This window comes from Oryzias melastigma, linkage group LG6 (genome assembly GCF_002922805.2).
Source record: "Oryzias melastigma strain HK-1 linkage group LG6, ASM292280v2, whole genome shotgun sequence".
In the NCBI taxonomy this organism is placed as follows: domain Eukaryota; kingdom Metazoa; phylum Chordata; class Actinopteri; order Beloniformes; family Adrianichthyidae; genus Oryzias; species Oryzias melastigma.
This window is the reverse complement of record NC_050517.1, coordinates 17175771-17191800: the sequence shown is the minus strand read 5'-3', so window position 1 is coordinate 17191800 and position 16030 is coordinate 17175771. Positions and strand designations below refer to the sequence as shown.

Here is a 16030-nt window from a genome sequence, read left to right as displayed (position 1 = left end):
TTGCGTTTTGTCACAGGATATGATTGTTGTAGGAAGGAAACAGACATGGCCAGACGTTACCCTGACGATGATCCTCTCAGATACATGGGCAGCCACAGTGTAGCTCTGACTATGGGACTGAGCGTGCAGTGCCACCACCAGCATGAAATACCTGCGTGAGGATTTGATGAGGATTAGTAACATAAATGCGACTTAACACTTGAGTGTGTTTCTGTGCGTTTCTCACCTCTGATCGGGATTCGGTTTGCCTTTTTTTCTCATGTTATTTGCTGTCGTTTCACTGAAGTGGAGCCGCCCCACTGTGACTTTTGTCACCTGCTCTGGAGGCAAAGTGACTCTGAAAGACACAAAGTCATGTTTGTATAATAAAAAGTTTCTTCTGCCATTGATGCATTATTTAAAGTCCACTCCGATCATCTCTTGATCTACTCTAAAATCATTCTCAATGGTCTTTCTATTATGATTTACGGTTTGCCATTTTTTTTGATGGGCCTCTGGTCACATGAAAGATGGCGCCAGAATCAATCTCTAGCTGGAAACTGAAATTTCGCAACTTGCATGCGCAGAAATTTCCTAAACTTTAGGAAACTCTTTCAAAAATGATATTGCGAAAACTTTTTATAACTACCAGCTTCTAAGCTTTTAAATGCAAATAAACTAACAGATTAGAGTTTTTTCTTTCAAGTCAATTTTTAACAAGTGTTCAAATTTGTATAACTACACCGCAGGACTTTACCTTCGGAGACAAAGTTGGCGAAAGAAATCAGCTGATCATGTAAACAGTTACGGTATATCAAAGGGTAAAAAGGTTGAAAGCTTATAACAGTTCCAGTCGAGGACTTCTGTCCAATGATCTCAGGCACAAATTATGCTTTTTTGCGATCGGCTCCGGCAGGGGGAGGGACTTATGGCTATTATTTATGGTCGGCATATTTTTTCCGTGTGGCCAGATTGTCTTGTTTTTTTTTTTTTTTTGGCAAAATTAAAAAATAAGTGTCGTTTTCTTGAACATAGTTTCTGCAGAGCGGCAATAATTCATTAGAAATTTGCCTCTGAGTTGTAGGCTAGACTATTGGTGTGGTGTCCCATCATCCCTTTATTTAAACTTTCTCCCACTAGCATCCCCAACCTAACATTAATCAGCTGTACAGTTCTGAGCCAGATGTCAGCTCAAACAAAGACGTACATGGATCTATTTGTCTGCAAATGGATGCATCAGAACGGAGCAGAGAAAAGGAAGCTTGTGACTTGCTTATCTTATTGTAGTGCCTTCATTTTCCTACTGCATTTTTATTTTGTCTGCTCCTGATTCACAACAATTATTCATTCATTCATTCTCGATATGTCCCTTTCAGGGTCAAAGGCAGAACAGCCTAACCCGACCACTTCTGGGTGAAGATGGCAGGGTACACCCAGGACAAGTCGCCAATCTGTTGCAAAGGCACAACCACACACCCAAACACACTTGCATTCACACCTAGGGACAATTTAGAGCACATATGTCAAACTCAAGGCCTGGGGGCCGGATCCAGCCCTCTGGGTAATTCTATCCGGCCCTCCAGATTATTTTATTTTATTGTTATTAATGGCCCGATGTTATCTTGCACTTATTTCTAACTTGTATAATTTGGACAAAATACATGTATATGGAGGGTAAAAAATTGAAAATTATTTAAGGTTTAAGTTGATTTATTCTGGAAACATATTCCTGCTTTTTTATTATTCATAATTACGTTAAAAGTTACAGTTTTAAAGTTTTAAAAATTGGCATTCTGCTAGCTTTTTGGACTATTTTGGAGTTTAGTTAATGTTTCAGCTACATGCTAGCTGTTTTGGCTAGTTTAGGCTTTTTTTTCTGTTTTTTTAGGCTATTTTGATGCTTAGCTATTTTGTCAGCTACATGCTAGCTGTTTTGGCTAACCTAGGTTTTCTTTTAGTTTTTTAAGCTAATTTGGCATTTAGCTAATATCTTAGCTGGCTATCAGCTCCAACATTTAGCTAACAGTTTCAGCATGTTCAGCTATCAGCACTAGCATCTTCAGTGGCCAAATTCAGCTTACAGCATTCACACTAGCATTATCACAGGTAATGCTATATAATTATGTTAAACAAAGTTATGGTTTTAAAGTTTTAAAAATTGAGATTTGGTGTGTTCACTAAATGTTTCCTGTTCGGCCCGTGACCTAAGGTGTGTTTTGGATTTTGGCCCCTGTACGATTGAGTTTGACACTTCTGGTTTAGAGTGATCAATTAACCTATGAAGAATGTTTTTGGACGGTTGGGAGAAGCCAGAGCCCCGGAGAAGACCTACACATGCATGAGGAGAACATGCAAACTCCACACAGAAAGGTCCCCGAATGGTGGTCAACTTGAACTGGGGGCAATGTTCCCTCTAATTTTTTGTGCGTCTGAGCAAACACAGAAACTCACTGAGCGCTCCTTCGACCGCAGTGTTATTTTATTTAACCTTCTTTAACCAGGTAAGCTATCAAGAACATGTTCTTATTTACAATAACCACCTGAGAAATACTCAGACATGCAGCTTTCAGCTTAATGATCTTTATAAATGCCCTCCATGATGAGAAAAAGGGAACAATAACATGTTAAAAACACAATTTTCATTGGAGGAGGTCTTTATAGATGGCTTTGAAACTCACAGCACTGGTTTGAAGGGCCTCTTGCTACGGTCCGACTGAGACTGCTCCACACTTATTGTCTGATTCATTGCTTCCACCTGAAGATAACAAAATAAAAATACTTAATTAAAACCTTAGAAATTACAGTTATTGGGATTTTTTTAGATTATCTATAAACCAGAATATAATTATGAACAGGTTTAGGAAGATACTTCAGAAAGTCTGCAAGAACAATAAGGCCGTTGACGCCTAATGTGACAGGTTTTATTTAGCCATGCAGCAATAGATCATAGTCACAAAATATTAATTATTTGTTTCAAAAGGCTTAACAGCAAGTAACTTTCTGATATAATGAAAGTCTGGATTTAAACACTTCAGTTTAGTCATTTGTCTTTACAAAGCGATGAAAGTTTTCATGGAGAACAGACTGTGTGCGTTCTGAGTCCACCTTGTGTCCTTTCTTCACCTTTACTCCATTGAGTTTGAGGTAGAAGCAATCAATGGGCTGCAGGCCTTCATTCGTCTTGACATACTTGGGATCTCCCAGCATTCCGACGTACACCGTAACCTGGAAGTGGTTTTTCTTCTGGCAAACGAAGGCGTCATCAGCCAGGGAGAAGTTGAAGCCTTTGTCGGCATCAACGCGGTACGTTGGCATCGGACTAAACGCAAGGAATACAAATACAGCATAAGTGAGAACAGGTTTCTCTACGTTGACTTCTGAAGACTTAATGCAATCTGAGCATTTCGAAAGACAAAGACATATTTGTTGCCTCAGTGGAGGGTTTTGAACGATTAGGTAAATGTTATCTTAAGAACAATGGAAAGAATTTGAAATTTTGGAATACTTGGAAACTCTGGAGTGGCGTTTGAGCCCTGAGATTGTCAGGCCGACCCTAGGTGAGGAAATTGTCATCTTGACTCAGGTGCGGTGTGCCCGCAGTTGTGTTGGTGAACCAGGTGGTTTTGATAACATATCTGAAAGGTCTAGTGAGTTCATTTTAACCTTACTCCCTATCTATTTTGGCACGAGAAGGTGCGCTCTAATTTTTTTTTTTTTTGCCTTAAACCCTCTTCGTGTTGCCTGTCGAGGTCGAAACCCTGCGCTCTGTCACTCCCCCACACAGCTCACTGCTGAGGAATTTGTAGACCTCGGCGAGCCAGCTATTCGTTTTCCACTCCCACTGTTATACTTTGTTGAATTTAACCAATTAAAACTCCTAATAGTGGCCTGTCTTTGGAATGCTTTCAGCTCACATGAATAGATTTGTCATTCCACCTACAGCTCTTTGCAGTTGGCGTCGTAAAGTGGCGTCCATTTGTTTTGCTGGTGGGGTTGCCACTTGATGCACTGATAGTTTGGGTCCAGGTAGGCGTTGTCTGCATCCTGCATCAAGCCTAAAAAAAGAGTTTCAAATGGTTACTATGAAAAATTGATTTCTCATTGTTGAAACTGGTTCCTAAAGTCTCTGTGTTAAGAGTTAGTAAGAGCAGGTGAGTGTGAAGTAGAGGAGGTGAGGAGGGGAGGAAAGATGCCTGCCTACCTGGTTCTTGTTTGATGATACCTGTGAGGATTTGGGAATTTAAGGTGCTGTTTGGAGAGTCGGAGTGCTTCCTCTTCTTCGCCTGGTGGACAGGGAGGCCTCTGAGCGAGGACAAAGAAAAATACAATTAAAGGCGTCACCTGCCACCCTAAATAACACGTCCGCTCAGTGTCCGCACGACTTACTCTTGGCCCTGAGGATGCTGCAGCAGCTGATGGAGCATCTGCGTCTGCTGCATGTCCCCGCCCCCGCTTGTGGCTGGTCCAATGGGGTACTGCGATATGATGGGCTCCGGCTTCAGGTACATGTCCCGGTGCATGTTGGAGTAGTGTCCGTGTGACGGTAGGGGTGGAGTGGGGGTCATGTGACACATGTTCTCTGGTGTCATGGTCCTGATCATATGAGGATCTGAAACAAGGATCAAGCCCCTTGATCACTTCCTGTCTATGCTTGTTACATCGTCTCCTGTTGTACAGTGTGCTTCCACTAAATATCTCAATGGAGAAATTAGAACATTATTTTACAACCAAGCACCATCAACACAACCATGTAGGAGATAAGAAACAACTCAGCTGTGAGTCAATAAATGACAAAGTCCAGATTCTTTTGGTGTTTTCTCATATTAATTTGTCAATAGTTTCATTGTCTTTCTACTCCTTAAGAGGAAGGAGTACTGACTAACTGTTAAGAATCCCGTTCCCTTTGTTGCCAATGAACTGCCAGTGTTTTTAAGTTGATTGAACTAATTTAAGAATCGTCTGGTTTCCTCTTTTTATTGTTGTTGTTAACCTTTTGGCATATGGTAGATGGTGTATACTTGTATAGCGCTTTTCTACCTTCCATGAAGGCCCAAAGCCCTTCACAGACAGTCCCATTCACACACACATTCACACGCTGGTGGTGTCTCCACTGTCGAACACTGGCGCCAACCTTCCACAAGAGGTAATGTGGGGTTCAGTGTCTTGCCAAGGACACTTCGACATATGGACGGGCAAAACGGGAATCAAACCCTCAGTCTTCCGATCAGGAGTCGACCTCAGGGAGTTACCACATTTAGTTTAACATAGACTTTGATGCTAGAAGTCCCTCCTGATGCAACCCTGTATTTTTTGCGGGCTGGGGACAGGCACAGGGATACGACCACATAGCTATGCAGTAGCACAAAGGGTCTTGTCTAAGGACCCACACTGGATGAGGCTCATCGCACCCCCTGGGAAACAAACCCTTTTTTTCTATGCGCCAGTCCTACACAAAACCAACTGAGTCGTCCCCTTTTCAATAGAGGCGGTGTCACTCACCATTCACCTGCTGAGGGGAGTATGGCTCTGAGCTAGAGTCTGGTGGAGATTCAGGTAATGTCCTGAGAAAACAACAAGGAAACAGCTGATGTTACTGTCACAAACATGTATCATCAGTGCTGAAACCGCCTGTCAGGAGATCCCCTCAGTTCCTAAACCTCCATCATGTTTCGATAAGTAATGCTGGTTGGTTTCACACCAAGACACAGACGTTCTTCTCTGAGTCAGAACTTTTTTCTTTTTTTTAGGATGTAATTTGACTCTTTTGGATTGCTATCAGTCACCCTCCCCCTCTTGACCAGCTACATTTGAACAACTGAACCTCCAGTGGATCTGAATAAAGGTGTCGGTTTTAAACTGTTCTATCTCACATCTACCCTCTCGTTGGTTGGTGGTTCTCACCCCGGAGCGTAGTGACCCCTGTGCTCAGGCTTGACCAGAGCCTGTTGCTGATGCTGCTGGTGTGGTTGCTGCTGTCCCAGGCAGGGGTAGTTGTGTCGGAGCCCCAGGGATGGAACCTGAGGGTAGGTGCTCTGACAGCTCGGGGGCCCAAGTGGAGGAGCTCCTTGGCGAAGAGGAATAGGGGGACTCACACCACACCCCAACCCTCCAGAGGAGGAAACTCCCGCCTGAGGAGATGAGTAATTTGGTCCTGGGGTGCTGTGGACCTCAGAGAAACAGCTGTAGGGAGAAAAAAAAAGGATTAGCCTTATCAGGAAAAACAAATTCCTTTGTAACGACATGATCTGGTTGGGTTGGCCATGTTGTTTTGACGTTGCAGGGCAGGTTTGGAGTCCCGACTCACATGTCAGCGCTATCGTCCTCCTTGCTGATGTACTCTTCCAGGATACTGGTGTCAATGTTGGCTGGCTCCAGAGAACTGGTAATATCATGACCTGTGGTGAAGGAAGGGTCGGGAAGAAGGGGAATGGTGGGTGCAGGGGGGATCGGGGTGGGGGAGTATGGAGAGCATCTGGGGATTAGCTAAAGGAATCTTTCAGCAGCTCAGTGCCACAGCAGCCCTGGTTTCAACAAGCAGAGCTCCAGTGTTGTAAGTGTAATTCCCTGGAGGAATTATCTGAAAACACGTTACTGTAAGAAAACAGTTTGAGATAACAGGACGTTAATCTGACTCAGGACTATTTAAAGAGAGAAATTGTAATTATTAAAAATACTTTAGAAGAGCAATCTTCCAGAGAGACCATGGGTGGGATCATCTGATGATTCAGTGTCTACAAATATAAACTGAAAAAAAAAGTTTCCTACCAGCTGCATCTTCTCCTTTCAGTAAAATATTTATAAAAAGATAAAAAATGAGTGATTTTTCATCCTTTTTCATTTGCAATTTGTGTTTATTTCCATGAGGCAGAAATAAAGGTTTTCTTCACTGTTTTTGGCAGCATTTAGGTGCAAACACATTTATAATAGAAAACTCTTTCCCTCCACATTTTTTAGGGTCATTTTCAGCGCTTTGATTGACAAAGCCTCCCAAATCCAGAACACATGACCTCACCTAATCTTTAAAACAAAGGCATGTAGAGTAAACGCATTTGTACACACTTATTTAGGACGTCACCCCACCGCATGGATGTGTTTCATAAGTCTATCTTTTACTAAACTTTTCCTAAACAGCAGGTTGTGGAAGCAAAATTCCCATCAACGAGGAGTGGACTGATGGGCTGGAGCCCAGAGGGTATGAGGACGCTGTTTGGGTGGGCATATAACCTCCATTTTTTTCTCTTTTTTCCCTCAAACACACTTGCTCACTCTTCCTCTGACAGATTAAGCACCTACTCAGTTGGGAATGTAAAGAATTTTTTTTTTTTGAAAGCATCAGGAAAGTCTCACATTTTTCATTTATCAAATTCAACTCTTGTAAGAAAAAAAAAAAACAAATTTATTGTAGATCGATGGAGGTCGTCGTTTAAATGTGTCAATAGATTTCAATGGTCTTCCAAAAAACTATAAACATAAAGCGCCTGTCACACCCCAGCTGTCAAGTGATTTCATGCAGCTGTAACCCAAACTCTAAACCTTGACACACTTCAAAAAATGAGGAAAAACTCTTCTTTTGTAGTTCTGAATTTAATTTTAGTCGAAATTAAGGCTAGATCTGCTTTTATCTTTATTGACATATAAAAAACAGGTAATTTCACATTTGTGTGGATTGAATTCGACTTTTGTCGGATTAGAACTCTTATATGACAACTTTCATTAGTAATAACTGAAGTACGATAATACAATTTAAATATATGCCTTTAGAAGAATTGTATTTATGGCAAAAAAATATTTGATCATGTTTAGTGGAGGATTTAAGTGTGTTATTTTAGTTCAAAATAGTAGTTTTGTTACACAAAACTGGTCTGTTTCAAGCAAACATTATTATTTTTGTATTTCTAATTTTTGTAAAGTTACCACTATTTATAGACAGTAGTTTGTCAGAATGCTTTATTTAAAAAGTGATGTAGTACAGATTTATTCAGTTAAGTTTAGTTTGACAAACATACCAACACTTGGCCTTTAAAATAAAAAATCTTGTAACTTTCAGTCTTCAAACCCTCAAACAAAGCTGCTCAACTCCAACCAATTAAATTAGATTTATTTTCTAGCTTTGTCAATTCCTCACTTTTAATTTATGACTAAAACTGCCTTTCTTTACAGCTGGGTAATATGTCTTGATGCATGCCAGTGCTAAACTTAAAAAAAAGCAGGAGGGTTTCCCTTAAATAAGATCCAGATGTGCAGCAAACTCATAGAAGCAGTAAATTTGAGCTGGCAGTCCTGATAACACAAAATTGAGAGATATGGGGAAAGGTACTGGAAGATAGATGGCCCCTAAGGAGAGCTGAGACGAAAAAGTGCCAAATAGAGTTTCACATCCAGTGTCAGAAGGAAAAAAGAGGAGAAAGCAGGTGAAGAAAGTATTAATCCAAACTGGTTTGAAGAAAATAATCTTTTTGTTGCAGAAATAATCTGCTGGAGGTAAAAGTTGGCCCAAGATAAAGCCAAAATCTATAGTCATCTAACTTAAAACTTTGATTTTAAAATTAATATACTCTAATATTTCTATTTTCTAGTTTCTATTGTAGATGAAAATGTAGCATTAAAGCAAACGATTAAACTTTTTTTAAAATAATAGGTCAACATTTTCTCAATGGAGAATGCTTAAGGCTTTAATGGCCATTTTACTTTTTTACTTTTATTGCGTCAAAACCACTTCTTGTCCACATGTAAGCACTAAGAGTACCCGAGTTTCTGCTCTTTAATTTTCTATTTTTCTCTTTTATCTGAAAGAATGATAATCTGTGCAATGCTGTGCAGGTTTATTACTCTTACTTTAAAACAGAAGCCAATAGTTATTTAAAAATGGTTGTCACATCTATGAAATGTAGAAACTTTGAACAATATGCAAATCAAAAGCAATATCTCCCATTATAATTTTGCTTAATTTTCCCATCGGTAACAAAAGACTAAATTTGATTCTTCCATTGAAGAAAAGGCGATTACAACTTATCTAAGACGTTTTTTATTTATCTTGGCATATTTAGTCAAATAATTTTATCTATTGATGGTTTGAAGGTCTTGTATCATACAAAATCTACTTTTTAAAAACTTGTGAGTTTATTTAAATGTTAATTTTTCACAAAAAACACCCCCCAAAGAAGTATGTTGCTTCATTTTGAGCATTCCTCTGAAACCCTGCGCTCCAAGCACCAGCCCCTCCCAATTCATGAAAACAAGCAGATTCTCACATTGTGACATCATCAAGTGGGGAACAGCCCCTTCCAGGAAATAATAATAATAATGGATTGGATTTAGCTGCGCTTTTCCAGACGCTCATAGCACTTACATTGTGTATCCATTATTCATTCACATCTCATTCATACTTGGTGACGGTAAGCTACTATTGTAGCCACAGCTGCCCTGGGGCAGACTGACGAGTCATCTTACTTTTGGGTAGGAAAAGAGTTCATAAAAATAACTAATATTTAATTTTAAAAATGTTCTTTAGTGCCAAAGGTAATATATGATCATATAAATGTATATAGTTTACTCTGAAAGGCTTAGAAGTAGCATGATATACAGCAGGCCCTTTAAATTATTTTGTTGTAGGTTGTAATGCGTCTGGTTTAACTTGTGTTTCCATGTGAGTAAACTGATTACAAATTGCTGCTTTAAATTGTAAATTTACAATAAGAATCTTCGTTCTTGAAAACAAAAAAATACATAAGATTGTGAGAAAAAACTATTTCATTTACATTAATTAGCTGAATTCAAAGACCCACAACATTGGAAACAGTGTTTTTGGTGTTTTTAACATGTTTTTGTGATGGAAGACATATTTAAAAAAATGTATTTCTGAGTATTCCTTTATTCATATCATTGTGAATCAGGAGAAGAAAAAAGCTTGTAGCTGTGACGTAGAAACTACACTTGGCTTTTACCAGGTAGACAGGAGCAAACTAATGCTGTAGGTGGTCAAAACCTCCATTCCACAGCAGTTTGCAATAGGAATTTGCTTTACTGGCAAAATAAATAAATAAATAAATGTATCACAGCAATAAAGTCTGATTAATTTGTCAAGTCTGTATGTGTGTGATTGTTTCTGTCTGTCTTGCTGTGTATTATGTTTGGAGTCTTATGTTCTGGAGAGCAGGAACCTGCTGAAAACCAGTTTTAAACTGAGTCAGGCCCGATTGTTTTAATCCTTTCCTGTGTAATAAATATTAAAGAAAGACACAATTAAATTAAAATTAGAATTTGGATAGAATATGACGAATTTGGAAACATAACAAATGAAGAAGATTATTAATATGTATACAGATATTCCTAGTTCTTATCGTGATCTCAACTGCATGAGCCTTTAAAGTATTTGTAGGTGTGGTAAAGTTGTTGAATAAAGTAACTGTAACTCCCAATCCCTGATTCATCTCGATGTGAAGTGAATGTGTACATTTCCCTGTCTTCTATGTTGTTCTGTGTCCAGCTGTGTTCAGGGAGGAACAGTGACATGATTGTCAGTTCACATTCGATACAGACTCGCCTTTTGAGAGATTAGGAGCAGTGAGGGGAGTGTGCGTGCGGGCATACGGGTGCCCATGTGTAAATGCGCTTGTTTGTTGGTGTACGCACGAACGCGCGTGTGCGATGCCACCGTCCTAATGGCTTGGTTGTAAAACACAGAGGGGTCAAATGTGCGAGGGACCATTAAACACGATTTGTCTAGAAAAGTAAAGCTGTCGATCCAAAAGTTGAGCTGAAAAAATATCAAAAGTTTTTCTTAGCAAAAGAAAGTCAGGGTGTCTAACATTTTTTAAATTTTATTTGATTCGAAATGACATTCCAAAGTACTTACATGATCATACTAATAATTAACAATTCAAACCTAAAAGACCAAAGTCCATTTGAATGTGCTGATGCTAGAAACGGCTCTTAAAATACCTTGTACACACCTGTCACATTATTAATTATTAAATGTTAGGAAATATGCCATTCTTTGCTTAAAAGTAAATACTTATAATCAAGAATTCGGCTTCTCTTTTTCTAAACAGATTTACTTTATCGACTTGTCTCTGAAAATCATTTACTGGTTACTGTAAACATGAAAAATGCAAATCACCCTTTTTAAAAATATCACAAAAATAAAAAAATAAAAAAGGTTTTGGATTGTAATAACTTATGTTAGGTGATCCGCTCCAGTTAAATGAATAAACGGAATGGAATCACTTTGAAATTAGCGTTGATTAGACGAGCAGAGAGAATTTTATTGGATAGAAGTAAAGAAATGACATCAAAATGGACGGAGCAGCACAGAGTACCTGAACGCAGCCAAAGCATGATGACGCTCTCGAGATGACAACACCTGAAGCAGAAGACGAAGAGGAACAATTCCTGTCTATTCTCACATCTTTCCTCACGCAGGCCGAAATACTTTGTTGCACCGACCTGGGAACTACAGATCGGGATAACAAATGTGTGTGTGTGAGTCAGAGGGTTATAGTGTGTGCATTCCTATGTGCTAAAGATATTGTGTGAGCCATTTTTTTTTTTGTTTTAATGAGGATTATTCCCCCAGTCATGGGAAAGGGCTGTACCAGTCTACCTCACACAGCCCTTGTCGCACACAAGCACTGGTCTCACCGGTGGACCTGCTCACAGAGATTACAGAAGAAAGGAGGCTGGAACTGGTGTGGGGAGAGGAATATAAGGTCGCAGAAAAAGTCGAGAAAAATGTAAGAGAGTAAGATGATGAAGAACGTTTTAAGGTGTTTGTTTTAAAAAGCCTCATTTCCCGTCTTAACACCTGTCTTTTTTATTTTTCATTTCATAAATCTTAAAAGATACGTCTGTGGTTGCAACACTCAGTTTTGCAATCACTTTTCAAAGGATTTCACAACAATGTACAAAAAAAGGGAATCAGTCTATTGAAGTCAAGTTTACAATCAGGAGTGAGAACTGCTCCGTTGGCAGGGAGGAGTTAAGGCAGAACAGTGCTTATTAGTTTATCGTGGTAAGCCTGACTGCTCAAAAACAATACGGTCCTCTAATGGCAATTTTTTTTCTGAACCCATAAATTAAAGCAGCCAATGAAACTTTACTTGTTTGACTCTCGTTTTCCACCACAAAAAACAACAGATTTGAAAGACCCACTCCAAAGAAAATAATGTGTTTTGGTGTTTTTAACATGTTTTTATAGCATTTTCTTCTGATGGAGGACATATATAAATAAAATTAATTTTTGAGTATTACTTTTTTCAAATTATGAATCAGGATAAGACCAAAAAGGCAGCTGAAAAAATTCACAAAGGTGCTACAACTGACGCTCTCCATTCTGATCCATCCACATGTAGGCAAATAGAGCCGTGTGCGTCTTTGTTTTCCTTATCTGAGCTGCTCAAAACTTTTGATATAACTCGCCATTTTTGTTGCGCCAGTAATGTTAGGTTGGCGTTGTAAGGGGAGAGAGTTTAAACAGATGGATGATGGGAAATGGGGGCAGGCTTACTTTGCATGAACAGTCCCACCCATAACTCAAAGGTGAATTTCTAGAGAAACAATGTCCTAAAAGAAGACTAAAAAAAAAAAACAAAAAACGACGTAATCATAATTAAAAGAACATTGGAATACTTATAAAATAGATCTCAAAATGACTGGAGTGAGAATTAACTGGATGTAGAAAGTTGGATCATTTCATTGTTTATAACGTGCATCAAAAGGAATAAAACACTTATTCTCACTGCTACACCCGATTAAAATACCATCAATTTAATTTATGAAGCTCAGAGATGTAATCCTGCTGTTTGGCAGATGTTATATCAACATTCTGTTCACTTCTTTGGTGATAACTAATAAACAGCTTCAACTTTCTAAATCTGCTTTTGCCCCACTTACTATCCTTTTTTTCTCCTGTGAGTCCTTTTTCCACAACCACAGGAGAATCCACCTTTACAAAGGAGCTCTTAGAAGAGAAAAGTGCATCGCTCACATCAACATAAAACCAATCCATCTTTTGGCCAAAAGCCCTTGGCGTTTCTGCGAGTGTCTGTTTTGCCATCTAAGTGAGTCAGAGAGGAGAAGGTCAAGTTTTGAGGGGGTTGGTGGTTCCCTTCTCTCAGCGGTGCGGGCTTTCTCCACCCTGCGTCTGCACTATCTCACCTCCTCACCCTGTCTGCTCACTGTCACTCTAATGGAGCCGGAGTGAAAGGGCCAAAGACCCCAGCAGAAACACCAGCCTAACCTCATTGTGTTTTAACAGCTACCACGGCTATGCCAGGAATGTACATTAATGCAAATGTTCACATATTTCACTTCTGCTATTAAAACATGGTCGAGCGAGGCGAAAATCCTTTGTGATGATGCATGTGTTAGTTTAAGGGTCGAGAAGAACAGGCACTTCTTTATCTGATTATTGATTATAGGAGATGTAAAGGATTATCCCTTTAGCTCCTTTTACCAAAAGAGTGTTAATCTTATGAAGTACGAAATAACTGAGCAGGACAGATGTGCAACCAAAGTTAAAATAAGTCAAGAAAGAATAGAATGGAGCACCTAATGTGTACAAGTTGACATTTTTGTCCCAGTGAGAGTCTAAATTAAAGCCAAAGTGAGATGTAGTCTCTTACTCCCTAAAGCAAGAATGTAAACACTCTAAATTCCTGTCAGAATGGCAAAAAACCTTTGACAGTCATGGATGGCTGTGTATATTTAAGTCAGCACTTAGTGTATACTATAATAAAGTGCTAATCTTCCTCAAAGATTACTGTTCTGGAGTGTGTCTTTCATTTGCACCTGACTTTGACCACTTGTTTACTCAAAAGTCTAATTGTTAAATTTATAACCAGACGCACTCGTGATGTGACATTTTTGTGAACCTTCATTCACACTTGTTGGATTTTGCTGAAGAAATAAACCTTTTATAAGTCACTCAAAATACAAAGATGAACTTCACGTCATTGCAGGGGAACATGGCTCACTGAAGTCCACTTGCAAAACACACCATTTATCTTGACTTGAATTCCTACACCCTTTCAGTCCCACCCTCCTCCACCGCTTTTTCTAAGGATTCCCTCTCCAGCTAGATCTGCTACCCATCACCAGCACTTTTGCGCCCTGCTCCAGCTAACCTTTCAGAATTCCAATCGTTTTAGCTTTTTAGGCTGAGGGAGGGAAAATCATCAGAAAAGAATACAGATGTCAAGAAAAAAATGACACTGAATGAGAAGAAACATCAACCTGTCTTAATTGTATCATAAAAGGAGGTTAGAGAAAATTGTTTTAAGTAAAAACACAACTTTTTTTACATTATAAACTTTTTTCCCCAACACACTAGAAATAAAAGGCTTATATGTGATAGAAGATGGGTTTCTCTTACCTTCAAAGAATCTCTGTAACGCTTCTGTTTCATCTACCACGTCCATCCTAGCGGGTCCCACATAAAACCTCCATGAAAGTCTCCCCTTGTCCGAACGAAATCAATTCGGATGCGGGGAAACGTTCACATATACATCTATTAATCCAGATTGAATCGACTTTTCCTTTGTTTCTCCCTTCTTTTCAATCCAGATGTGTCCGTTTTCCTTATCTTCCTCTACGAGTCCTTTAGTTTTTAGTGTTTCCCTGTAAATGTGCGCTAAAGTCGCGCGTAAAAAGAAAAAAGTTTAAACTGTTATTTTTTCAATACAAAGTAGCGACAAGCTTTCCATGTTAACAATAAAGATTTTTTTTAAAATAGTCCGCTCAAGCGCAGCTTTAAACTCATTAAATGTACAGTTTTCCTGTCGCAAAACCTCTCTTCTTGAGATTGGAAAAGTTTCCCCCCCAAAAAATCTACGCGTAAAAGTAGACACGCGTGTGCGTAAATCGCGCATAAAGTGGATTCCGGGAGTCTGTTAAGTCGATTCTCTTTCTCTGCCTCTCCCTCCCAGACAGACAGGATGTGAGCAGCAGCAGAGAGTCGGAGGAGAGCAGCTGAAGCAGGTGAGGGATGTGCGCCAGGCGGCTGCGTTCACTGCCATGATGATCCTATCACCGTACACTGGGGAAAAAGCTTTAAAAAAAGGTTTTGGTGAAATTTTATAAATGTGGCAAACACACTCAAACAGAGGACATGTCATTATGATTAAGAATTAAACCTCGCTTTCTAAATCCGGAAAACTTTTATTTTTTAAATACAAGAAATATATTTTTGTATTTATTTTTTTACGTTATTTTTAAAGGTATTTTCAATATATTTTTTAGAATATTGGGTCATTAACTGAAGTTATATAGGCGATTTTTGCCATTTTTTTCAATGGATGAAATATTATTATTATTTTTTATTATTATTATTTCTTTAGTTGGTTAGTAATGCTAGTAAATAAAGTTAATTAAAGAAAATTGGGCTCAAAACAGATCGAAATGCTACAGAAGATAATTAAAATATTTAAAGAAAAATCAACAAACAAGTTCATTGACAGATATAAATTACTCTAATCTGCTTGAGCTATCTTATTGCTTTATATTTGTCTTGTGCTAAATCTGCAAAAGCCTATCAGCATTGCTCCAAGAACAAATTGGTATGGGTGTCATACAAAAAAAGAAAAAAACGTCAACAACATCTGGAAATGTCACTGTTTGTTTGTTTGTTTGCTTGCTTGCTTTAAATTAACAGATAAAACATGAAACAGAAGGAAAATTACACTTTTTCCCCCAGAGTTTTAATTCCCCCACCCATCCATCCAGAATTTGAGCAGGTAAAGGGACTGATGAAGCAACAGGTGTGCATGGTAACATCTGGAGTAATACCAACTGAGGGTTTCATTAAAAAAAATCATTTAAACATGGTGGTGGTAGTGTGATGATCTGGGACAGCCTTGCAGCTGGTAAGACATTGGTTTTAAAATTTGAACAGTGTTATATTTACTTCTGTATAAGTCTCTTGTCAAAATAGTTTGACAACATAAATTATTTAATTTTTTTTTTTTTTTTAATTACTTTTTTGTGCGAATCTAATTTTCCTGGGGGAGTCATCCCAGAGGTTGAAGGTTAATTAGTAGCCGAAGTTTGAAATAAA

General features: G+C 38.7%; 1 protein-coding gene across 3 annotated transcripts in view; it reads right to left on the bottom strand.

Moving 5' to 3' along the window:
* Positions 1–15243, bottom strand: part of LOC112151783 (transmembrane protein 258) — a 26204-nt gene extending 10961 nt beyond the window's left edge. The window contains exons 1-11 of one of the 3 annotated variants that reach the window (XM_024280852.2): positions 14351–15243; positions 6284–6374; positions 5881–6159; positions 5479–5540; positions 4366–4588; positions 4202–4281; positions 3920–4034; positions 3085–3298; positions 2658–2734; positions 227–337; positions 61–151 (exon numbers count right to left, since the gene is read on the bottom strand). In XM_024280852.2, coding sequence (XP_024136620.1) covers positions 61–151; positions 227–337; positions 2658–2734; positions 3085–3298; positions 3920–4034; positions 4202–4281; positions 4366–4588; positions 5479–5540; positions 5881–6159; positions 6284–6374; positions 14351–14396 — 1389 coding nt within the window. In that variant the 5' untranslated portion in view covers positions 14397–15243. Of the gene's footprint in view, positions 1–60; positions 152–226; positions 338–2657; positions 2735–3084; positions 3299–3919; positions 4035–4180; positions 4282–4365; positions 4589–5478; positions 5541–5880; positions 6160–6283; positions 6375–14350 lie in introns of all 3 variants that reach the window. The other 2 variants (XM_024280850.2, XM_024280851.2) reach the window with 2 other exon arrangements.
* Positions 15244–16030: the final 787 nt, after the last annotated feature.